Consider the following 26,197-nt stretch of genomic DNA (forward strand, 5'->3'; position numbering starts at 1 on the left):
CGGGCCCCCTGCATTGGCAGCACGGAGTCTTCACCACTGGACCACCAGGGAAGTCCCCATCGTGTTTACTTTAATATCAAAATTTCATAAAATAGAAATTTAAGCAGAACATCCTAAAGTTTACCATAATTTTATTGTAACAATATCAAAATTACATAAAATTAAGCAGAAAATTGATGAATTCTGTTTCTTCAGATGGTCTTTAAGAATCTCAAAACCCTTGGAGTTTGCTGAAAAAAGAAAATATTCATAAAATTAAACATTTGGGAAACCTAAGTTATTGTACATTTCTTAATATTTAGTTTTAGTTAATTTTAAAAATAGGTCAATACATGCATATTGTTCCAAATTCAAAAGGGGACACAGTGAAAAATAAGTCTGTCTCACACTCTATTTCTGCTCTCCAGAAGCAACAGTATATCCTTATAAAGATTGTCTAATCATATACAAGCATGTGTGTGTGGGTAAATGCTTTAAAAACACACAAGTGGTAGAATACAATGAACACTATTCTACCCCTTTTTTCAATTAGTAATAAACACATATTTATAATTTTTAACTAATCCCTTCCTCTATGGCTTTGAAATTTAATATAAATTAGAAAAGTTCTGAATAACTTTTAAATAGATACACATTTAAATTATTTGTTTTGCAATTTTATAAAAACTACAATAAAAACAGCTGTACCCAATTTTATGCATAAACCCAAGTATACCTGTAGGATAAATTCCTAGAAATGGAATTGCTGATATATGCAGTTGAGGTCTTAAGAAAAAGTTTTTACCATTTTTTATTCTGACCAACTCTGTGAGAATGGGTGTTTCTCCCCTACATCACCAACATTGTGTTTTTAAATAAAACAACTGTATTTGAGAGCACATGTTGAAACAGCGTTAAACCTTATCTACTTTGGCTACATTTCTGTGGTTAACTCTACAATATGATTTCACAAATATTCTAAGAAAAAAATTCTTTTTAGGAGAAACTAAGTAGCAGTAAAACCAAATTATTTCACTATATCATGAAAATTTTTTCTCTCTCAAAAAAGAAAAAAACAAAAAAAAGACATCAACTTGTTTGATCCAGCAATGAAAAAATTCCTCAAATTATCGCTACTAAATTATAGTTTGGAAATTATGTCAAGGGTTTTCAGCATCTGACTCCACAGATGATAAAGGGACCAACTATTTCAACTCAACAGTGAACGTCAACTGCAAGTCAAGGACTGTTCTAGAAACTTTTAAGAGGGACAGGCACATAAGTGACTAAAACAGTGCGTTAGAACTGTCATAGAAGTCTGTATACAGTGCTTAGAAGCACTGTACCTAGGTTAACAATTCTGCATGGCAATCAGGGAACATTACAAGAAATGTAACAAGTGTCTTGTGCTGTCATAATAAATCGGTTAATTTCCTATTGTGGTTTATTTGCTTATCTCCCAGCTCATTAAAAAAAGAATATTAACTGGTTTGTCAAGATAAATATAATAAAAAGATAAAAGTAAGGAAATCAGGAAATTCAGGTAAGAGAAAAATACAGATCAGAAAAGAAGAGGAAGCCAGAGCCACAGCCAACATTTATGCTAGTAATTCCTCTGCTGCTGTAGAGGTGGGCTGCACGTTTGGCTGTGCTTCCTGGCAGCTAACACAAAGGGAGTCTATTAGTAGATTTACAGTCTCCCCAAGATGAAAATAAACAGTTGCTTGGGACAGACATAGATTTCTCTTGTCCTGAGATCTGTTGAAAGTGCCCACTATTGGTTTTCATAGCAGAATGTTTTAGATGTCTGTGAATTTATACCAAATCTCAGTTCAGTAAAAGTCAATCTAAAGACGGACAAAATAGGGAATTCCCTGGTGGTCCAGTGGTTAGGACTCTGCGCTTTCACTGCCGAGGGCCCGGGTTCAATCCCTGGTTGGGGAACTAAGATTCTACAAGCTGAATGACGTGGCCAAGAAAAAAATTTTAAAAAGGTGGACAAAATATGCTCCAGAGGTGACCTAATCCTGGGGTCACAAAATCACTGTCAACAACAGCGAGTGGTTGAGACTGGTAAGAGCGTTGCCTTTACCTAAAGGCATTCCAAGTCAAAAGCAAATTTGTTTAAAGATTCATTGTGGGCTAGGTGAAGTCAAACACATGTTCAGCTTATGGAACAGAGGCTAGAATATCAGTGACTTTTTTTTTTTTTTGCGGTACGTGGGCCTCTCACTGTTGTGGCCTCTCCCGTTGCAGAGCACAGGCTCCGGACGCGCAGGCTCAGCGGCCATGGCTCACGGGCCCAGCCGCTCCGTGGCATGTGGGATCTTCCCGGACCGGGGCACGAACCCGCGTCCCCTGCATCGGCAGGCGGACCCTCAACCACTGTGCCACCAGGGAAGCCCCTCAGTGACTTTTATAAGAGTATCTGTCTGGTTATATTCCAAAAACTAAGCAGTGCCTGGAATACAGTAAGATTCAAATACACGTCAAATGCGTGAATCCAAGAATAAAATTTAGAATATCCCAAAGTGAACGGACTTTAATCCTCCATGAATACTGAGCAGCAAAAATAATGCAGAAATTTTTTTTCAAGAAATATATATAAGAAGCTGTTAATCATGGTTTCAGGGTTAGGAAATGGAGCTACTTTTTCCTTTTCAATTTTATACTTTTAAGCATTATTTGAAAATTTTATCATGTACTTGTGTTTTTATTTAAATAAAGATGTTAATTACAAAAAGTAAAAAAAAGACAATTGGGTTGGGTGTTCAAGATTATATTCTCTGAGAATCTGGAGGTATTTGGTTACTGTTCTTAACTGGAGGTGGGAAACAAAATATAATTAACCAAGAAATCACACGTTAGGATGCCTGAATCTAAGGGAAACTGTTAAAAATGCAGATTTCTGGGCCCTACAACTGGAGAGAGACATTTAATAAGTTTGGGGTGGGATCCTGGAACTTAACATTTTTTTTTTTTTTTTTTTTTTTGTGGTACTCGGGCCTCTCACTGTTGTGGCCTCTCCCGTTGCGGAGCACAGGCTCCGGACGCGCAGGCTCAGCGGCCATGGCTCACAGGCCCAGCCGCTCCACGGCATGTGGGATCTTCCCGGACCGGGGCATGAACCCGCGTCCCCTGCATCGGCAGGCCGACTCCCAACCACTGTGCCACCAGGGAAGCCCTTAACATTTTTAACAAGGACCCCAGAGGATTCTGATGCACGTGGTCTACAGGAGACCCTCTGAAAATCACTACCTACCAGGTGATTATTCTTTTTCCCCCAAGACCTCCCCCCAACTCCAACCCCTCACCATCACCACACTCAACCCAGCTCCCCTAACATTCTTTGCTGCCAATTTAAGGTAGATTACCTAGGTTTTGAGAACCAACCATGTGGACGGCAAGGCTTACCTCTTGGAATAATAACATCATCAGGAGGCTGCCTGTAAAAGAGCTAGCCCACCTCTACAGCCAGTCTGAGATTTCCCTCAGAAAACAGTTCTTGGTCTATTTCATACAAATGTGCCATCAAGTACATACAATTCTGTGTCTCCCCACATGAACACAGTAAGTTCAGCCTAGAACATTTCCAATGAGCTACTGTAGACTTTTAAAAACTTCAGCACACCTACAGAACATCTGAATTTTAGCAATATTACACCAAGAGACAGCTGTTTCTTGCTGTTTCTGAGGGCACACTTACCTATCTTCTACTATCTTACTGGAAGGATAAAAAACTTTGAATGAAAATCCACTTCTTGGAAAAGAGCCCTTTGGAGAGAAAAATGCCCATAAGTGAATACTCAACTTTTAACAAAGAATCCCTATTTTTAAAATCAAACTCCTTGCTCCTAACTTAAAAATAAAGTTACAAGATGTGACTATAAAGTAATGAGACAAATTTTTGTATGCTCTTTAAAATATTACTATAAAATATAAATTAATATAAAATATTACTATAAAATATCTCCACTTGAAGCAAAAAGTCAAGTTGACTAGAACAGTTATGCTAACAAATGTGACTAGAAATGCTTAGGAGGGGTTCTACTTAGTATAAGAAATAAACAGTACTGGCTGATGCTAAATAAGCATATAAGACACTCGAACATAATGTTCGAGAAGTCTTTCCTGCCCCTCTCCCCAGTAAAAATCTGGGTTTGATGCCCTGCCATTGTGCCCCCAAAACAACTGAGCAGTAGCCACACATACAATTGTCTGTCCATTACTAAACTCTAAAGTTACTGAGCACACTCTGTCTTTTCAGTCTTTGTGTCCCTGGAACTAGCTCAATGTCTGGCCCATTGCAGGCATTCATTAATGGGAATAAGTATCAAGAAAGGATGAAGCAATGTCAAAACCAAGTTTTGGGCTTGCCCAAAGGGTATAAATAAGGTTACAAAGATATAATGATGGTGTAGGAACTGGTTGTTTACTCATTTACAGTATGAAAAAGTGGAAAAATTCAGAAATAAAGTGGTTTCAAATAGAGAGTTAACTACAAGAATGCCCAGAGTTCAATTTAAATAAGGAAATAGCCTCATTGTGACAAGAATATTGAAATGTGAATAAAGATTCTACAAAAATTAGGGCCACAAATTTCAAACAATGAAACCAAATCAGCTGACTGTGCTCATCCTTAGAGCAGTAGTTCCCAACCAGGGACAATTTTTGTCTCCTAGGAGACATTTGGCAAGTATCTGAGGACATTTCTGATAGTTACAACTGGGGGCTGCTACAGGCATCTAGTGGATGGAGGTCAGGGATGCTGCTAAACACCCTGCAATGCACAGGATGGTGCCCCAAAACAAAGAATTATCTGGTCCAAAATGTCAATAGTTCTGTGGTTGCAGAAACCAGACAAAATAAATGTGTGTGTGAGAAAAGCAGTAAGGGATGATGTTTCTAGAAATGACCTAGATGAACTAAAAAAGTACTAAAGTTGAAAATTCACAAGAATCAAGGAAATATACAGATTAAAAATCACTAGTGAAGGGCTTCCCTGGTGGCGCAGTGGTTGAGAGTACGTCTGCCGATGCAGGGGACACAGGTTCGTGCCCCGGTCCGGGAAGATCCCACATACCACGGAGCGGCTGGGCCCATGAGCCGTGGCCGCTGAGCCTGCACGTCCGGAGCCTTTGCTCCGCAACGGGAGAGGCCACAACAGTGAGAGGCCCGCGTATCGCAAAAAAAAAAATCACTAGTGAAGATATTTGACATAAAAAGCAACATTATGCAGCATTTAGTCCCCAAGTTCAAAAAGTCAATCATACTTTTATAGAAATTCAGAAGCAACTTGAAGATTCTGAAGCAATTTCAAGGTTCTGCATAAAAATGAAATATTAAACTGTGTCCCAGTAGGAATTTCCACATTTATCAGTCTTAGATTTTTGGGACTTGGACAATTTCCAAGAACAACAATAACAACAGCAACAAAAAATCCTCCTCAAAGGACAAGTACCATTAACATGTTTAAAGGGAACGGAATACATGCTCTGAAAGTGATTTCCAGAAAGGAATCCCAAGGAATCTCAAGGCAAGTTACTTTGAAGGGGAAAATACTCATCTGGATTTATAAGCTTTGGTGCATTTTTTTTCTTTTTTAAGAAAAAAGTCACGTTACTTTATAGTCACATACTCTTTTGAAAGTTTAAGAACTTTCTGTTTATACCAAATTAATTCAGTGTTTCATTTATAGTATATTTTAACTCCAACAGTAATTGATTAAACATATATTTTAAATTTAAAGAAGTAACAGTCTAATCTTGACAAATTATGACTACATAATGTTAACTACGTTCTTACAGGGTTTATGCAGAGGCATTCGGTATTGGTCAAAGTAAAAGGATCGTATTTGTCTGCGATGACAAGTAGGTCAGGCACAGGGTACACTCTCAGAGCATAGTCATACGCCCAATACACCGGGCAGACATAAAGAGGGAGAGGAGTCAGGTGTCCTTGGGATAAGATAGTCTTTACAAACTACAAAAGAATGACACAAAACAAACTTCAGTGCATTTGCAAAAGCTAAAAGAGCAACAAAGAATTTCAAATTAAATAGTAATTACCAAAGTGACTTAGAAAATTTGAGAAACAGTTGGGAAAACTGAATTACAAAACCTTGGGAAAACTGATATAAAATGAAATCAACTACCCTGTATTTTAGGAGAAATTTATGAGTTTTCATTCAACACCATAAAAGCTACTCCCCCAAATAGTCATTTTGGAGCAATTGTATTTTTAGCTGTATAATAAACTAATTTACTAATTCTGTTCATCTAAAAATAATTCCACAGCTTGAGTAATGCCAAGAATATATACTTAGCCTACATACACTTTAAATGTTATAAAATACATACTAAAAATGCTCTGTATGATCTACTTCCATACTTCCAAATGAGGGTACATGTAACCAGTGATTGACAACTGGGAATCTTGAAGCTACAAGATAAACACTACACATCCTCCTGATGTGCGCAAATCATAGGAAATACTTAATAAACATGATAAACATAAACATTTTATTTAAACATATATATATATTGAAGTACAATGTAAGATTTATGAGTTCTAAAGGCAAAACAGGAACCTCCAAAGAAATTTCCTGCTACTTCGGGGCTTTCTTCTGCCCATTAGGGGATACGTCAGTAAGAAAATTGAGAAACACTGATTTAGGAACAAAAATTACCTTACTGACAAAAGTGTGCTGAAATTATTTTGAACTATAAATAAAAACAACAAAAGGGCAAGTGATTAAGTGGCTTAACAAAATTTATATAAATTTATATAAATCCAAAATTTATATAAATTTATATAAATCCACGTGTAATTAAGATACCTTAATAAAGAAGACACAACTTACATGATTAGGAATATCCAAATTGCTACTGGGAAAACGGACACAGTTTCTGCACATTTTATTCACTAAGTCTTCACGAAAGACAATAATTTCTTGTGTACAATACTGAATTCTGAAATAAAAACAGTAGTTGAATGTGACTTCCTCAGAACAAAATATGAGGTAACTTTAAAGGCAAGATGTTTTATAGTACAAAGCCATTCCCACTTCCCATTGTTCACCACAGAAAAAGTGCAACCAGAATCTATTCAACCATTCATTTGACAGTAATTTATTGAGCTCTTAATATGTGTCTGGCACTATTCTAGGAATGAGAATAAACAACAGATACAATAATTACACAGTATGTTGGAAGATGATTAAGTGTATGGCAAAAAGAAAAAGGCTAACAGGAATCATTTAGGGGAAGGGAAAGTCTAGAAGGCTGGAGTAGTAAATAGGAGTATTGGAACAGGTAGGGCTCATAATGAAGTTTGATCTGAGCACAGACTTAAAGGAGGCGAGAGAGTCAAGCAGACATGCAGAGGAAGAACACTGCAGGCAGAGGGAACAGGCAGAGCAGAGGCCCTAAGATGAAACATGCCTGGCACATTTGAAGAACAAAAGGAGCTGGAGTGGCTGGAATAAATGAGGAGGAGAAGAAAGTTGGAGAGGAAATCACAGAGGAAACTGGGGGTCAGATCATGCAGGCCATGACTACCATTGCAAAGGATATGGGCTGTTACGGAATAACATGAGGGGCCCATCTTTCTGAATCAGTAGGGTGGATGTGACATGCCTTACGGTTTAAAGGATCACTCTGACATTGTTAAGGACAGACTACAGAGGAGCAGGGGTAGAAGCTAGAGAACAATGAGGAGGCTATTACAGTGATCAAGGCTAAAGAAGATGGTAGAGGGTTGTAGAGGGGGAGGTATAGAGAGGTGGCCAGATTCTGGATATATTTTGAAGTCCTTCTTCAAATTTTTGAAGGACTTCCTAAGAGCTTGCATGTGAGGAAGAATCCCAAAGGTTGGTCTGAACGACTGGAAGGATAAAGGCGTCAGGAACTACGATGAGGAAAGCTACGGAACAGCGTTGGGGACTGACGAGGGAAGAAGATCAGAAGGTCAATCTGAAGTTGTCTATTAGACATCCAAGGGGAGATGATGAGTACGCAACCAGAAACGTAAGTGTGGAATCTGTTACAAGGTTTGAGCTGGAGATATCAATGTGGGAGTTGTCAATACACAAAGGGTAATTAAAGCCCTTGGACTGGAAAGGTCACTGAAGGAGTGAATGTAGGTAGAAAAGAGAGGAGAAACAATGACTGAGGGCATTCCCTCAGTAAGAGCCTATGGTCACAGTGAGTAGCACATACAGTAAATGTGTAATCCTTTCAGTTTTCCATTGTAACTTTTCTTAAAGGATGTGTAATTGGAATATCTATTTTTAAATCTCCATCCATTATTTAAGCTTCTAAATTCAGTGTTAGTGAATTATTTAAATACAGTTAAAACATTTTTAAAGTTTTGAGAAACCTAAAATAGAAAGAAATTTTTTCATTTTTATCCCATAACAATCAAAATTCAGAGACAAATTTTAAGAAACAGGTTAATTTTTTTCCCACTTTTTGTTTTTGTATGTTTTTGGCCACGCCACCCATGGCATGCGAGATCTTAGTTCCCCAACCAGGGATCGCACCCACGCCCCCTGCTGTGGAAGCGCAGAGTCCTAGCCACTGGACCACCAGGGAATTCCCAAGAAATAGGTTAATTGTTAAATGAAAGGAAAAAACCGCAACACAAAAATACTAATATTTACCTGCAAGGATTAGTAGTAAAAACTGAAAATGGTACTCTTTGTCTGAATTCATTAGTGATGCTTTCAGCAAATGGTGGCCTATAAAAATAATTTATGTGATATAGTATACATTTTTAAATTTTACAGAATTTTCTTTACTGTTGCAAATATCTGAATAAAACTTACCTTGGTAAGATGGAACCAAATCCAGGATCCGCTGGACCAGGTACAAACACAAATCGACTACTGTAGCAAAATGCAACATAATTCATTCTAAAAATATTGCACCACTATCCCATAGTCCAAAACCAAATTATTGCCTTTAATTAAATTACAAATTTTTTAAAATTAAATTTCATGCATTTTAATAAATGAACTACTAAAAGGCTCCAGACCAATACTGTCCAATAGATCTTTTTGCAATGATAGAAATGTTCTAGACCTGTACTGTCCAATTATTGAGTGCTTGAACTGTGGCCAGAGTGACTGAATTTTATTTTTATTTATTTTATTTTTTTATTTTTGGCCACACCCTGCAGCTTATGGGATTGTTTTAGTTCCCCGACCAGGGATGGAACCCGGTCACTACACCCCACCCCCACTCGCCTGCAGTGAAAGCACTGAGTCCTAACCACTGGACTGCCAGGGAATTCCCTTAAATAGTTTAAATTTAAAGAGATGCACGTGGCCAGTGACTATCATATTGAAGAGTGTAGCTCTAGACCCTTAGAGTAATGTCACCAAGAAATTTGGAATATGGTGGAAATTATCACTCATCCTTTTAATACTTTTCATTATAAATCTCTACTAGAGTGTAACATACATTATCATGATAGAAGGTTAATTTTATCTCTTAACTGTACTAATTTTCTCAACTTTTTCTTCCATCCATTTCTTAACTTAGGATTCATTTTTTGTGTTTCTTAAATAACACTTTAAATAAAAAATATAGAAATCATTACCTTTGGTGAATATTTGGGTATTCACATATTATATCTGCCAAAGTCTTTAGGGAATCTAAAATTTTAAAGGGATATTGAATTTAATTTGCATATGATATACATAAATCAAATTTTATTTTATTAGCTAGAACGCTACATATTTTGAATGAAATTAAAATATTATAGATTATTTCTTATCTATTTAGTTTATACAAATGTAGAAACACTTATTAAACAGATCCTCAATACCTTTCAAAGCTTGAACCTGATTTTTTCCATAGGGTACAGATGAAAAATTGCCACACAGAATAAAGCAGGTTGGAGGTGCTGGTGAATAACCTAAAAATGAAAGAAGAAATGAACATATGGAGTGCAGAAATCATATTAAAATCTTTTAACCATGAGTTTTTAAATAATAAAACCATACTATTTTAAAAATAATAACTTCATAACATTATTATAAAAAATAGTAATAATAGTGCCCATTTATTGAGCACTTATTTTGTGCCAGGCCCTGCAATGGCTTGATTAATCCTCACAACATCCCTGTAAACTGAGAGAGAGATTAAGTAACCTGCCCAAGGTATTAGGCTGCAGCTTAAACCCAGTTCTGTCAAATTCCAAAGCCTAAGCTGTCCTCCACTCTTGTACTATTCTTAGGACAAATTCTCATTTATCATGAATACACAGACAGACACACACACACACAGTTATTTTTCAAATGTAAAAATGTAAGTCTTTAAGATGAATTCATTTAAAATATTTCACCACTGAATCAACGTCTTTTAAAAACTAGACTACTTGAAAAGATACATTTTTTTTTAAGAATTTAGTTTTAAGACATGAATTATCATTAGAGTTCAAAAAAGAATAGAAAAAATGACACCTACCAGAAAACATGGTGTGAAGTTTTTCCAATACTTCTACTTGGTCCAACCAAACATCAGATATAAACACAAACATGGCATCTTTATTCTCATCCTCTAGTTGTTTTAGTTTTGCAGAAGTCTTCACAGATGTATTAGAAGGCCCTCCAAAAAAATTAATATTCCCATAGTATGCCCTAGGTAATTATAACACAATTATTACCTTCTATCCTATATTCTGTTGGAGATATTTTTCTGATATTCTACAAATTTAGCTTCTGTCTATCTAATGAGGTAATTGTCCCATCAATGTAAATTGGACCATGAAAATGTATTATTTGGGGCTTCCCTGGTGGCGCAGTGGTTGAGAGTCCGCCTGCCGATGCAGGGGACATGGGTTCGTGCCCCGGTCCAGGAAGATCCCACATGCCGCGGAGAGGCTGGGCCCGTGAGCCATGGCCGCTGAGCCTGCGCATCCGGAGCCTGTGCTCCGCAACGGGAGAGGCCACACAGTGAGAGGCCCGCGTACCACAACAAAACAAAACAAAACAAAACAAAAGTGAGCTGGCTTGACGAGGGCTTGTATTCTCTGTGGCGTGAGCAGCACTTTCCCCCAGATTATGTACTTCAACAGGAAGAGAAGATGCACAGCAAAAGCTGCCTGCCAGTGGCTCCCAGCCAGCAAATGTGGCCTTGGCACCTGATTTATACAGGCATACTGGGCCTAAAATCTTAATCCTCATACTTCTTCTTGAAATCATCACCATCATCATGGAATCTCAAGATAATTCCCCCAGATGCTTACAGGCTCCAGGAAGGTAATACTAAATATCAAAGCAGTGGCCAGCTGAGGCTGACTAGGTGTGAGTGAGGGAGCACACACATACCCTGCCCAAAGTGGGCAATCACTGCAGTACAGATGTTCCAGGTGAGAATTCAGGTACAAAGTATGGCTAGATCTGATTGTTCAAGAGAACTCAGAAATCTAGACCATTATGAGAAATCTCCTAATTTTTAAATATTGCAAACTAATTCAAAATGTGTTTTAACACCTCAAAGGGGAAAAAAGAAATTTCTATAGACTACATTCAACCCACAGGGCACCAGCTTCAACTTCTACACCATTATTCAGCCTCTGCTCAAATACCTTGAGTGACAGGGAACTCACTCCTCTCAGAGAAGGCCCTTTTGGAACCACTCTAATATTATAATGATTTTGCATATATTAAAGAACTATATAATCTGCCTCTTGTAACTTTCACTCAGTAAGATACAAAAATAAAAACTTTCTATTAACATGGGAATTATATTCTTCTAAGTGTTTTCCTATATCTTATCTCAGTTGAACTTCTCATCAATCCTATAGATAAATAAGACCGATAGACTGGAAGTCTTTCCATTAAAGCCAAAGTACAGAGATGCTATTGCAACCAATCTGGAGTCAACCCGAAGTTTTCAGTTTCATATAAAGCCCAGTCTTTAACTCTCATTTTCCATTGCTCATCGCCTTCTGACACAAAGCCTGAGGACTTGTAATAACTGAGATATGATATACTATCTTACATTCATTACTGCCAGTATTATAAAATTCCTATAGAGTTAAAGTCAAACATTTTTATACCTAGTAGTACTAGAGGGTTCAGTGGGTGGAAATCCAAAGGCATTGACATGAAACACCTGATCTTCAAACCAACCTGAAAAAAGATAAGTAACAAATCACTTTCATTTGTCCAATTCTCCTTCTTGTTTGAAAGGACAAAACTATGGAACACAAAGCAGTAACACTAGGCCATCATCTCATCCCCTGTCGACTAACAACAGAATTTATCAGTCCCACTGTGCTACAAAACAGCGTCAGGTTCAGAGACTGTCTCTTTTTTTTTTTGGCCACACCATGCGGCTTGCTGGATCTTAGTTCCCTGACCAAGGACTGAACCCGGGGCCATGGCAGTGAAAGAGCGAAGTCCTAACCACTGGACCGTCAGGGAATTCCAGACAGTCTCAGTTCTATAAAACAAAAAATTCATGAAATACTAACAGATTTAGAAATAAAACTTTTCCCTTTTTTTATTTCACAATACATGTTAGAGTACAGACAGATAAGGTACACAGATTTTAAAATGTCTCATTTTATGACTCTATGTACAATCTGTTTTTTCAACTTCATTGAGATATAATTCATATATCATACAACCCTTTAAGAGTGTATACTTCAGTGGTTTTTAGTATATTCACAGGTTGTACAACCATCACCACTAATTTCAGAATATTTTCATCACTCCAGAAACAAACCCCTCTCCCATGAGTCTGAGAGTTATTTAATGTTGTCAAAAGTATGCTCTCATAATCAGTGTTGTCCCAAGTTACATCATGTTAACATATTTTAACCAATGTAGAAAGGGTTTTACGGTAGAATGATGAGGGGGAGAGGGAAAAAAGTATACTGACTTACCCTCTGCTAAGACAAAGCATGACTCTGTGTATAAACCGCTATGGAACTGGTACACAATAATTGAGGAAAATAATTCTACTTCTATGCTTGAGGTGGTGATAAAGTCAACATACATTTTGGGCTCAACAGGACTTCCAAATAATAAATTCAAACACTTCACATTTAAAACTCTGAATAGATCATAGCTTAAAAAACTTTAGGTTTAAATATTCCCATATCTGCTTCTAAGATCTAATACTGACAGTATAGACCATTCTTAGCATGTTATAAACATCCTCAGTGATTTGTCTCGATTCTCCAAATAAGGGGGAATTACAGGCTTTTTGTCTCTGGTTAGGATTATGTCTCCAGATTCCTACACCACCGTATGGAAGTTACACTAAGAACCCAAATAGGTAAATGTGAGAATAATATATGGATCAATTTCCCCAACTCACGTAACACAGATTTAAAAAAATAAAAGTGAAGGATATAGCTTTACTAAGATCCAGTTGTACTGTTCCTGTAGGATCTTCCAGAAAAAATTTTCCCTAAAAAAAATTAAAAGAAGTATGTCCACATTTATGTAAAGATGAATACTATGACAAAAGAATTAAAATACTGACAACTTTCACAACAGAATATAGTAGACAGTACAGTGGATTTTTAAAAAATCAGTAACTCCTAGTCTAGGCTTTTCCATTTACTAGTCTGGTGACCACAAACTAATCAATTAATTGAGACTCGGAGTCCTCATAGGTACCTAGACAATGACCACTGCCAACCAAGGGATGACAGGAGGGATACTCTCTGGCTGCCATAAGAGGGGCCTGAGAGAGCCAACAACAACTCCCAGGGAGCAGGATATGGTCTGCAGCTTTGTTTGTTTAGAAACCCAGTACTCTCTGTTCAACCAGAGGTCACTGGGGGACTAATTTCAGGCTATGCAAACTGGTGGCCTGTATAAGACACTCCTTCCTGATGTCTACTCAGGAAGCCAAATGCAAAAGGAAAGGTTACTTGGTGACTGAGGTAGCCACTTTCAATGAAGAATACGCTCCCATGCCCTCTGTAAAAATCCTGTATGTAACTGACATTTCATTAATCTGAAGGCTGAAAATAAAAGTTGGATGCTTATCAAGTTCAACTTACCTCTTTTAACTGGGTTATCATTCCAAGAATAATCACATCTCCAATCTTGGTTGTACTGCCCAATAGGGTTTCTACTGTCTTAAGCTAAAGTAAAACAAAATAAATTCTTAAGGACTGAAAATATGTTCTTTTAAGGAACTAATCTTTTTACAAGTAAGTAAATTTTGAGTGCACATTTTAGTATTTTACAACTATTTTACAGTAGAAAATCAAATAAAATTTAGAAAATATAATTTTATCCTACAAAAAGCTAAAATATTAACTGATGATGGCTTAGAAGAATTGTGTCTAAAGAAACACCATATCAACACAGGCCCTAACCAATGACTGAAGTTTCATACCGTATTATTTTGAATAATAATAAGTATATTTATCTTTAAAATGTAAAAAAAGAATATAAATTTTATTTATTTTATTTGGTCAGTACCTCTTCAGTACCTGAAAATTAATGGGCTATTTAAAAAGTTATATTCTATTTTTATTTAGTATTTTGAAAGGCTGTCATTATTTACATTCTCAATCTGATCCTTATTTTTTATCAGAAAGTTAAAGGTAGTAATAATCGGGGCATTATTTTTAAAAAATCCTTTCTGACCCTTTTCTATACATATAATCCTAAGTATATGTTAATACACACATATATAATTTATAAACACATAGCCATACAGTTTGTTTTATTGCAAAGATGAAATCATATTATTTGTATTATTCTTCAACTTAACTTTTTAAGTTTAATATATCTTAAACATTGTTCCATTTAACTATATATAGATACACTTCATTCTTTTTAATGGGTAGAGATATCTATAGTATATATACAACAATTTACCAAACAACTTAAAGGACATGATCACATCATCCCATAATAATCACTGTTAACATATGATATTGAAGTTCCTCTTTAAAAACATGAACCTCAAGCAACACAGGAATACAATGTTCATTTTAAACAGTTTTAAAAAATGAAACACTTAGGGATAAATCTGAAGAAAAGATATGTAAGACATGTATTCTAAAAACTGGCTTAGGTAAAGATTTCTTAGAAACAATACCAAAAATATGAGCCATAAAAGAAAAATTGATAAGTTGGACTTTAACAAAATTAAGAATTTATGTACTTCAAAAAGACTTAAGAGAATAAAAAGACAACTTACAGACTGGGAAAAATATTGCAATTTGCAATCAATCAATTAAAGCAACACAGGAATAAAAGCTGTAACAAAGTATTCATGAGGATACCATATTTACAGTTTGCAAAGGAAGAATGCCATATAGGGACTATAGATGGTGGTTTAAATAGATAATATACCAGCAGGGATACAGAATTAAACAGCTTGGCAAGATAACAAGAACAATAAATTATTTAGCTAAGCCCTAAAGTTACTTTGGCAAAGAGGAGAGGTGAAATAATGCTCTGGGTTGTGGGTATCTGAGTTGCCATAGGAAACCTAATATATTCAAGAAAACACATCGACAGTCATTTGTAGAGAAATATAAATAATGTCAATTTCCAAAACTTAATACAATTTTTTTCTCCAACAAAAGTTAAAAGCAGAAACTATCAAACTCTATGAATGTTTTCTCCTTATGGTGCTGCCATCAAACATTAATTCAAGCATTATCTAGTATTATCATTTTAGCATCTATCAGACAGCTCATCACCATGAATTCTGATCTAACATGGTGGAGGACTGAATGAACCTTAGCAGAGGCGCGGCCTCTTCAGAAGCTATTTGGAACACCACAGAAACGGTGGGTCCTAGCCAGAAGGGGCTAAGGACTATCCCCCAGCAGGGCTCTGTGTGCTGGAGGGGGAAAAAAGCCACAGATGGACTGACGGTGACCAGGTGTGTTGCTGGAACAAAAGTGATGGTGCTGTTTGGTAACCACTTTCTGAAGTATTACAGTGGAAAGAGCACACACAGCAGAAAACATTCTTCCTCTCCCCAGACAACCCTGTGGCCTGTCTGTGCTCTCTCATGCATTCTATAAATGTGGTTTCCTTAATGCCTTCAGTAAAATTTTCACTCCAACTGATATAACATGTCTGAGCTGAACAAGTGTATGGGGGTCACTAGAGGGCTGGGCTGGGCAAGGAGCAGGATTTCAGAGTATGAGTGAGGGCAGGAAGGGTAGTGTTGAGGGTTGGTCAGAAAGCCAATGTATCATCCAGCAAATGGACCAGGACGAGGAGGGTTCTGTCATGGTGGCCAGAGACCCAGCACACAGGACATGGACTTTACCAACAGTGGGCATGCACAGGTCAGTTAGCTAGTTAAACTGTTATCAGTGGTTAATTTTCATTTAAAATTCAATAAATTAGAATTAAGCAATAAATATTAAACTTGTATACATACACCCCCTAAATAACTAGGATAACGTTCTAACCTGGAATTTGCTTCCGCTTTCATCAGGGTGAGAACCTATCACTGGAGGAGTAAATAATTCATGTCTGTGGGTCCTCTAGAAAAAAGAAAGATTCACATGAATTACTGAGGCAAACATTTAAAACTAAGATTCATTAAAATAGTGCCCTGACAAAGCACTGTCCTTAAACTAACGTTACTATTATTTATTCTCAACAAATTTGAAAATCTACATAGTTTAATATTCAAATATCTAGAAATGTAATTTGTTTAAAAAATCATTTTAAGACTTTTTTTTAAAAAAGGTCTATCATGTACCTGGCAGTAGTGCACTCTGGGCTGAGGATATGAAGACAACAAACCAAGGTGTCAACCTCAGAGCACAGGGGTCAGTGAGAAAGAAGTGTCAACAGGTCACAATACAACAAAGGACCCTGAGCAGAAGGGGCCATTTAAACCGAGATCCTAAATGATAAAAAAGACTTTGCTAGTAAGAAACAAAAGGAGGCTGAGACAAGACATTTCAGGCAGAGGAAAGGATGTGTCGCAAGAAAGAGTTATTAAGAGTAAAGGAGGGGCTTCCCTGGTGGCGCAGTGGTTGAGAATCTGCCTGCCAATGCAGGGGACACGGGTTCGAACCCTGGTCTGGGAAGATCCCACATGCCACGGAGCAACTGGGACCGTGAGCCACAATTACTGAGCCTGCGCGTCTGGAGCCTGTGCTCTGCAACAAGAGAGGCCACGATAGGGAGAGGCCCGCGCACCGCGATGAGTGGCCCCCGCTTGCCACAACTAGGGAAAGCCCTTGCACAGAAACCAAGACCCAACATAGCCATAAATAAATAATTTAAAAAAAAAAAAGAGTAAAGGAGTATTCAGGAAGTGATGTGAAGCTTAGTACAGGTGGATCATGTAGTGCACAAGGCAGCACGTGTGACAATGCAAGAGATGGGTTGGAGCCTCTATTTGGGAAAATGTCCCTCCCCCACTGTGGTCCACATAGTTTAGGTAGGGTTGGTGCCCTTCCCCCTCCAGACAGACCACCAAGGCCTAGCAAATCAAAGTACTCCACCCCCTTGGCCAATGATTGTTTCAGGGTTGAGCAAGTGCCTGAAGCCTGGCCAATAGGAGACAGCTGCTAGAACTATTGGAAAAGAAGAACTCTCTAAGAGTTTCCAAGGCTACTAGTGAGTGGCCATCTCAGTCACCTCATGGGAGAACTTGTTTGAAAGTAAGATCAATTTTTTAAAATTGCTGGGAAATGGAAAGAGGTAGATGCCTCATGACATTGTGCGAGCACCTTGATCCAGCCATGCTTGACACAGCTGGACCTCCAGACTTCTCCACAAGCCAAGAAGTTCCTTTTTCTGTTTTAGCCAGTTTGAGTTTTTGTAAACTCTAATAAAAGAGTCCCAACAATACAGACTTTGTATGCCAAACCAAGAAGTCTGTCTTATAGACAATAGAAAACAACAATTTTGAAGTAGGATGATAAAATCAGATTTGCTTTCAGGAAGATAATTGCAATAAAAATATGCATGGACTAAAATTCAACCCTTTTAATGAGGCTCGGGAGGGTTTAGTGATACCCCCAAATAATATCATAGGCTTTAACACATAATTTTTAAAAAGAAAGTGGTATTTACTGAGCATCTTCTCTGTGAAAAGCACTACGCCAAAGGTGGCAGAGGAAATAAACAAGGAGTGTGCAGTCTGACAACAGGGACACACACCCCAAATGCAAGGCAGGGCCAACCCTAGTAAGTGTGGCAGGAGACCCACTGAGTGGTCAGTGGGTTGAAAGCAGGAAGAGGACTTCCCTGGTGGTCCAGTGGGTAAATCTCCACGCTCCCAATGCAGGGGGGGCCCGGGTTCGATCACTGGTTGGGGAACTAGATCCCACATGCATGCCGCAACTAAGAAGTCCACATGCCGCAATGAAGATCCCGTGTGCCGCAACTAAGACCCGATGCAACCAAAATAAATAAATAAATAATTTAATTAATTAATTAAAAAAATTTAGAAAGCAGGAAGAGACTGCATCCAACTGCAGATCAGGAAGGGCTTCAGAAAAGAGGAGGAATCTGAGAAGGCCCTTCCAGAATTAGGAGGGTTTCAAGAGCAGAGATAAGAGGGAAGAGCATCAAGAGAGTGAATAGTATAAGCAAAGTCACAGAAGAAGTGGAAGAAACAGACACAATATTTCCATGTTTCAGTTTTGGCTCCTCTACTTTTCAGAGGGAAAAGTACAGATTAGGCCAAAAAAGTGTGACAGGAAGATTTGTATTTTTAAAAAATATTTATTTATTTGGCTGCTCTGGGTCTTAGTTGTGGCATGCAGGATCTTTAGTTGTGGCATGTGTGATCTTTTAGTTGTGGCATGCGAACTCTTAGTTGCAGCATGTGGGATCTAGTTCCCTGACCAGGGATCAAACCCAGACCCCCTGCATTGGGAGCGTGGAGTCTTAGCCACTGGCCCACCAGGGAAGTCCCAGAAGATCTGTATTTAATCCAGTAGGTGGTAAACTTCCTTGAAAGACTTGTGAGCAAAATCATAGCGTGATCAGCGTTAATCTGGAAGATTAACCTGGCAACATTATGTAGCCGATGGAGGCAGAAGAGAAAAGACAACCTCAGTGCTCATTCTCCTCAACCTTTGTTCAGTGCTTACTCCTGCTGACCACCCTCTCCTCATTGAAACCTCCCTGTGCTTCTGCTATATAACACCACCCTGGCCTAGCCCCCAAACTCTATCATTCCCTTTTCCATCATCTCTCAGGGGCTCATCCCTGCAGTCCCATCTATTACTCTAGGCAGATGCCTCCTAAATCTCTCTCTACCCAGATCTCTTTCTTTAGCTCCAGATGTACATCTCACCTGATATCCTACTGGCAACCTTAATTCAAATGTTTGAAACAGAACCTGCCATCATCTTCCCCATTCTCTTTTTCCTATTTGTTTATATATTACCTAATTACCATTATTCTACCCGTCCACTCTCTCACGCTCAAAACCCTAATCATCTTTCAGTCTTCACTCTCTCCCTTCTCTTTCATGTCCAATCAGTCACCATGAGCTATGGCTTCCACTGCCAGGACTGTCCCCTCTTTCTGCTCCCCTTACCTTCCTTCATTCAGGCTATCATTTATTCTAGGACTAATACCACAGACTCCTGTAAGTCTTCTCTCATACTCTAATTCATCCCAAAATCAGCTGAGAGAGAAAGTCCTCAGGGAACTGCTGTAAGTGAGTTGCTCTGGTATTTTAAGGCTCCTTGTACCAAGAGAACAGAGTCCAACTCCGAAGAGTGGCATCCAAGGCAATCCCATGACTTAGTTGCCACTTGACTTTCCAAACTTATCCTATGCTACTCCTCTTCACAAGCCTTCCTCTCCACACAAAGAAGGCTGATTGCTCATCATTTCCTGCATGGAGTCCACTTTTTCCTCTTGCTCTGTCTTTGTTCACACTGTTCACCACCTTCTCCCCATTTCCACAAGATCAGAGCAATCAAGGCCCATGTCAAATGCCAACATTTCCTTGAAGCCGTCTCTGATTTTTCTATAGAAAGCATTCTCTTTGTATTACATTTCTTCCATAGCATGTATAAAATTCTACTTCTTATTTTATTTATGCAGATGCCTTTAACTTCATAGACTAGAAGTTGCTTGAAAGTAGTATAGTACAGGAGGCAAAGGTTGGGCTCCAGAGTCAGACTGACTGGATACAAATCCTGTCCCTACTTACTAGATGTAACCTCTGGGCTAGTGACTAAACTTCTCCAGGTCTCAGTTTTCCCCATCTGTAAAATGGGAATAACGGCATTTATACATACATTGATGTTATGATGATCGAATGAGGTAATGTCTGTAAAGTGATAAACAATGCCTGGCCTATCAAAAGCATTTAAAAAATGTTAGCTACTATTTTTATCATCATCATGATTGTCAAAGTACAAAAGTCTATCCTTTAATTATCCCTGAGTCTTACCTAAGCTGAAACAGTCTCTTTTTCCCCCTCCGACTTACCTGGTGCAAAATTGTGTATCGTTCACGAAACAGCTCTGCTTTATCTCTTGCTGTTCCAAATAAATTTGGTGCAGGGTGGTTGGTCATTAATAAACTAGGAAAAAAGGAATGCCTATTTATGACTATGATAATACACAAAGGTAGATCAAAATGAAACAGGAGACTATATACCTTCCAAAAAAAATGTGCATTTGAAATTAGCTTAACATCAATAGGTGGCACACTTACGGAAGAAATTTTTTTCTTTCTGAATTGTACACAAGGCGTGGGATATCAAATGCTCCTATGATATTGAAAATATGTTCTCTGAAAAACAACCCACAAAAACAGACCTGATTTACTAAAACATAAGTATTCCAAGTGAACATGAAAACTTGCATTATAACCTTATATCATCTATACATACTTTTCACAGATCATGTACACAATTTCTTGTAGTGTCAAAAATAATATGGGGGTAAAGTTTTTAGCCTGTGCATTTTCCTCTCAGAGATGAGAAAGCACTGCCACTACTCTCAAGCTAACAAAAAATTTAATCAACTTCTAATTAAGAATGTTATCTGTTGAAAAAGAACATTTACATATAAAATAGTCACATCTTAAAGAAATCTCTCCTAATATGTACTATTTTTATAAGCTACAATATTATTAAAAGGTATTATTCATTAAAAGGTTTAATACCTTTTAATATTAATTATTAAAAGGTATTAAACAATTTTTTAATCCAAAATATCATGCAAAAGTGACCCAGGAAAAGATGTAAAACAGAAGAAGAACCCCCCAAATTCTGCCCATATCCTTGACACCTATAGTGTTAGAGAAGGATAATTCGTAAAATAATTTACCTTCAGATACTTTTAATATCATAATCATGTTTGAATGAGGTTAAAAAAAATTCATAGCACTACTGCATAAATATTACAACCTAAAGAATCTTCCCTAAAATTATATCTATTTCCCAAAATGAAAACAGACAAAAAAATGTCATGCTAGTCTGTTGGTAGCACCTAGTACAGAGTAGCAGAGAACCAGTGAACTTGAAGTAAGCCTGCTTCTAGACACAGCTCCATGGTTTTCTAATGGGTCAATCTTGGAAAGTTATTTAACTTACCATGCTACTTATTCATCTATAAAAATGAGAGCCTCTCCCTTGTGCTATGATATAATGCCTTTCTGACAACTGGAGTTGCAAAGATCAATTACCATTCAGTCCCTACTCAACCTCTATATTGGCTGACTGTAGCATATGAATAGCTTGACAGAAACAACAGGTAACTTTAATGCCTATTTTAGGATTATATAATCCTTACATTTTGATATAATCATTTTGAATTTCTATTGATGGCTTTAGGAGCAAGTACTCCAGTATCTTAAACAATGAGTTGGCAAGGATAAAATTTAAATACCTCAATTTGTCTATTTTTTAGCAGCTCTAATAAGTTCTGACTGGAAAAAGATTAAAACTACTAGCCAAAATGAGTAATGACTCCTTTCAATTATCTCCATTGCCCCAAATAGGAAAAAACTGTCAAAGTTAAGACTATCTCTATCCATTTTCCCAGATGTTTTCCTTTCAGTTAAACCCTGTGAATTTGGAAAGAAGTATCATATTCAAAGGAGGAAAGGAAAGAGGTTTATCTCAGGGAGATAAAACCCAGGAAAATTACTGCAACATAAATTCCTAAGCTCTAACAGCATGAGACAGGGTAAAAAGTCCTAAAGCTGAGGTTCTACCCTCCTTTGCCATTCACCATGTGACCTAAGTTAAGTCACTGAACTTTCAGGACTCAGCACTTTCCTAAGAAAAAAAGTAAATTATACCTCTGAATAATCAGTTCAATCCACCTGCAGCATATAGAATATTAAATCAAATCAGTTGGGTAAGTGGCAAAAGTTTGTCATGGTACAAGCAACACCGAAATCTCAAATTCTAGGATAAAAATAGTAAAGATGAGTCATTTAATATTGAGGTTTATAATGTAAGCTATCACTTAAAAAAAAAAAACAACTAAGAAATAACCACTGTAGAAAGGTGACCACTGAGTATTTCCCCAAGAAAATAATTTAAAATAACCACTCAGCAACACTTCCAACATGGGGAAAAGGTGAATTTTTCCACATACACAGTTTCATCTACTGACTGACTGCATTCCTGGACTGCTGCTTCCACTACGGACCGTTCGATCATGTTTGATGACACTGGAAAGAGAAGTTCAAAGTTAAATTTTAAAAACAGGCATAAAAATTAGTTCTTTCCACACACAGCTTTTTTCCTGAAAATAATCTGCAAACACTAACCCCAAGATGCTCATTACATAGATTTTAGGAGGAAAAAAGTGTTAGAACAAAAGCCGTATTTCAAATACCTTAATCTTCCACACTCAAATACACTTACAATACCTTAATACACAGTCAAATGCCTTACTTTTCTAAATATTGTTAAATAATATACATTCAGGTATACAAATGCTTCTGTAAGCTCCTAGGTTTAATATGGTTACATTAGTATAACTTTGCATCACAACTGCTATGTTTCAGTAGGTATGATAGTAACAGTAATAACAATAACAGCCACCACTCATTAAGCCCTTAGTAAACGTGTGGCACCATGCTCAGTGGTTCACAAGCATTATTAGATAGATGTCCTATAAGACTGCTGTTCATGAGCCATGTCTTACAGATGGGGAAAGTGCAGCTCCAAGAGGTCAAATAACCAGATCACCAACATAACTGGAAGGAGTAGAGAGCAGTACAAACCCGAGCCTGATTCCAGACTGGGTGCCCTTAACCACTGTGGTATGTTCTCAGGCAAAATACCACGTACCATCTTAAATTAATGTATACTGATTTTCTAAATGTAATCATTTTCTAAATTTCTGACTGTAAGGAAATTTTTAAAGCAAAGGTATATTTAAAAGTCTGCCTTTAGAAACAACGTATCAGAGCAAGCCACACCCACTTCTCTCCTTCAGTGCTCTAGAAACTGGACATTTTTTTCTAGAAGAGCACTTCTCTTTTGTAGGCCCATGCTTATGGTAAAAGGCTAAGTATTTAACAAAAAGATCCCTTAAGAAAGGCTGAAGCAGGAAGGGAAAGTTATTCTTGCTTACTTTTTTTTTTTCCCCTCAAATATTTAAGAGTACCTAACTTAAGTAAGACAAAGTAATAGGCAGAGAGAAAAAAGTGACCATAAAGGAATCAGAGGGGAATTCATAAAGGGGAAGAACTGTAAGAGTCTCTGGGAATGCCCCAAGGTTCCAACAGAACTAGAGGTTACTCCTTGGCAAGAACTGCTACCAAGGGTATGTCTCATACCACCGGGACATTCAATACTGAATCCTCAACGTCAAATTAAATCTATAAATCTAACTGAGGATGTAGAACTATATGAACAATTTAAGAGCTGTCAGAAAATGTTACTTACAGGGTTGCTTTTCAACTGCATCAATGATCTTTTCCAGTGCATCTTCAAGCTCTACTTCATTGATAGACTGAAGAGCTTCTGTGAGGTACTTAATAGCTTCACTGATAAGAGAGATTGGTAATTAAGGCTAAAAGTTTTATGCCAAAATCTAGCAAACACTCATCAATCTAGCATTGAAATTAAGATCCACTCACTCCTCCCTGCAAGCAGTACTCTCCTTTCCTGTGCTTTCTGAACAAATTCTTCCTCCTATCCCCTGCCAACATAATTGTTCTTAAAGCCCCAAATCACATCCTTCTTCTAGGAAGCCTTCCTAGACCAGCTCTACCTGCTGCAATCTCCCTTTCCTTCTGAAATTGTTTTTAAAAATCTCACTTATAGATACCTTAGATCTGCTGTATCACATTAGCCTTGTACTATTTACTACCTGACATTAATAAACTCAGTCTGCTTCAATGTTGTGAACATAACAGACACTTAAATACATGTTTATTAATTTGATAATGCATTTGCTTAAGTTCCAGTAACTTCATCAGTTTTCAACTGTAAAATAAGAAAAAAATTAGGCTAGAAAAAACTTTGACATTCGAATATAGTCATAGAAGTAATAACACTCACTAAAATCACATGAATCCCTCTCACCCCTCAAAAATCAATAAAGCTGAAAAATTTTTAAAAAATCACACGAATTCCTGATTTAAATACCAATAATACTCAGAATGAACACTGTCTACTTAAACAATTTGCTAATTCCATGCCATTCTTTATTTTTAGACCACAGCTTTACACTTTGCATCAATATTATTGCTATAGTCATCGCACTAACTCTTCTATATCTTGGGTTGCTTATTGTTTCATGTGTGGGTGTCACATCCCTCCAATTTATTATAGATGATGCTCCTTGAGAAGGGGAACTGTGTCATCCTTTGGCAGAGTGCTAAGCACACTGAAGGTGGTCCACAAATACTTGCTGATTGAGTCCCTAAAATCACACACATATTAGGTGAATCTTGGGAGAGCTCTTAACATAGACCAAAGTCATACAGGATCTGGCTCCCGCCAAATCTCACTAGTCTCACCCAGTGTCTCTGGCTTTCCTGGTGCTCTCCTGTCTCAGGGTCTTTATATGGTCATTTCCCCCACACTCTTCCCCTAGTCAAGTCCTGCTCATCCTTTAACATTCAACTCAAACCATTCTTTTTTTTTTTAACCATTCTTTAAGGAAGCCTTCTTTGCCTCTAGAACTGTTTATACACCTGGTTATACGCTATCATAGCACTTCCTTCCTCAGATCCTTTTCATAATTGAAATTAAATAATTGTGAATTATTTAATATCCATGGTAGACAGACTTCTAAGATGACCCCTAATAATCCACACCTCCTGGTATTCACATCCTTGTGCAATCGCCTCCCCTTGAGTGTGCATTGGACCTAGTGACTTGCTTCTAACAATAGAATATAGCAAAAGCGATGGAATATTTTACTATATTGTAGTTTTAAAAATAAAAATTTTGAAGCGGCAAGATGTCACCTTCTTGCTTAGGTTACAAAAGACTGTGACTTCCATTTACTAGCAGACTCTCTTGCTAGCTTTGATGAAGTAAGCTGCCATGCTGGGCAGGCCCAACAGCCAGCAAGGACTGAAGCCCTCAGTCCAACAATCTTGGATGAACTGAATCCTGCCAATCACTGAATGAACTTGGAAGCAAATCCTGCCCAACCGACTCTGAGATGACCCCATCCGGACTGCAGCCTTGCGAGACACCCTGAAGCTAAGGACCCAGCTAAGCCTACCTGAATTCCTGACCCACAGAAAATGTGAGAATATAAGTGCCTGCTGTTTTAAACTTCTAAGTTTGGGGGTAATTCGTTATGCAGCAATAAATATTAATACATTATCTGTCCCCCAACCTCCGCATTGTCTTACCCTCTCCTACTCCCTTGCCCCAGCAGTACTTTGCAGCTAACAGATTTCAGTGTATTTCTGACTGAATTAATGAATGACAGCTCAATATTAGGTCAAATTCTAAGTAAAAATAAAGAAAAATTAACTGATCAATTGGTCGTATTTTCAAAATGTGGGGAATCAACTGAACAAAATTTATTACTGTCTCCTAGAGCTTATCCACTCTTGCACTTGTTCACCACTAACCCAAAAGTAAGGTAAAAGTCCCATGAAGCTTATTACAAAAACAAACAAAAAAACCTCTACACACACAAGAGCAATCAAAACATGGTACAGAGAAGTGTATCCCGTCCAGCAGGTATTTACATATGTAAATACTGTATTCTTTATATATAAAAAAAGCAGATTTAATGAGAAAAATCTTGGAAAGGATCATTCTACAAGTCGCAGAAAACACGGATA

At 37.5% G+C, this 26,197-nt stretch overlaps 1 protein-coding gene across 1 annotated transcript; it reads right to left on the bottom strand.

Moving 5' to 3' along the window:
• Positions 1–114: 114 nt before the first annotated feature.
• POLE2 (DNA polymerase epsilon 2, accessory subunit) lies at positions 115–22,597 on the bottom strand. The gene is made up of 17 exons (XM_029239130.1): positions 22,528–22,597; positions 20,633–20,710; positions 20,405–20,498; positions 16,399–16,473; positions 14,011–14,094; positions 13,353–13,409; positions 12,880–12,928; positions 12,049–12,121; positions 10,452–10,624; positions 9,811–9,900; positions 9,583–9,637; positions 8,807–8,866; positions 8,642–8,719; positions 6,842–6,950; positions 5,785–5,961; positions 3,686–3,753; positions 115–230 (listed from the first exon to the last, which is right to left on the bottom strand). The coding sequence occupies exons 1-17, from the start codon at positions 22,590–22,592 to the stop codon at positions 212–214; spliced, it is 1,404 nt and encodes a 467-aa protein (XP_029094963.1). The 5' UTR covers positions 22,593–22,597; the 3' UTR covers positions 115–211.
• Positions 22,598–26,197: the final 3,600 nt, after the last annotated feature.

This window comes from Monodon monoceros, unplaced genomic scaffold, assembly GCF_005190385.1.
Source record: "Monodon monoceros isolate NGI ecotype Baffin Bay Population unplaced genomic scaffold, NGI_Narwhal_1 Super_Scaffold_21, whole genome shotgun sequence".
NCBI lineage: Eukaryota > Metazoa > Chordata > Mammalia > Artiodactyla > Monodontidae > Monodon > Monodon monoceros.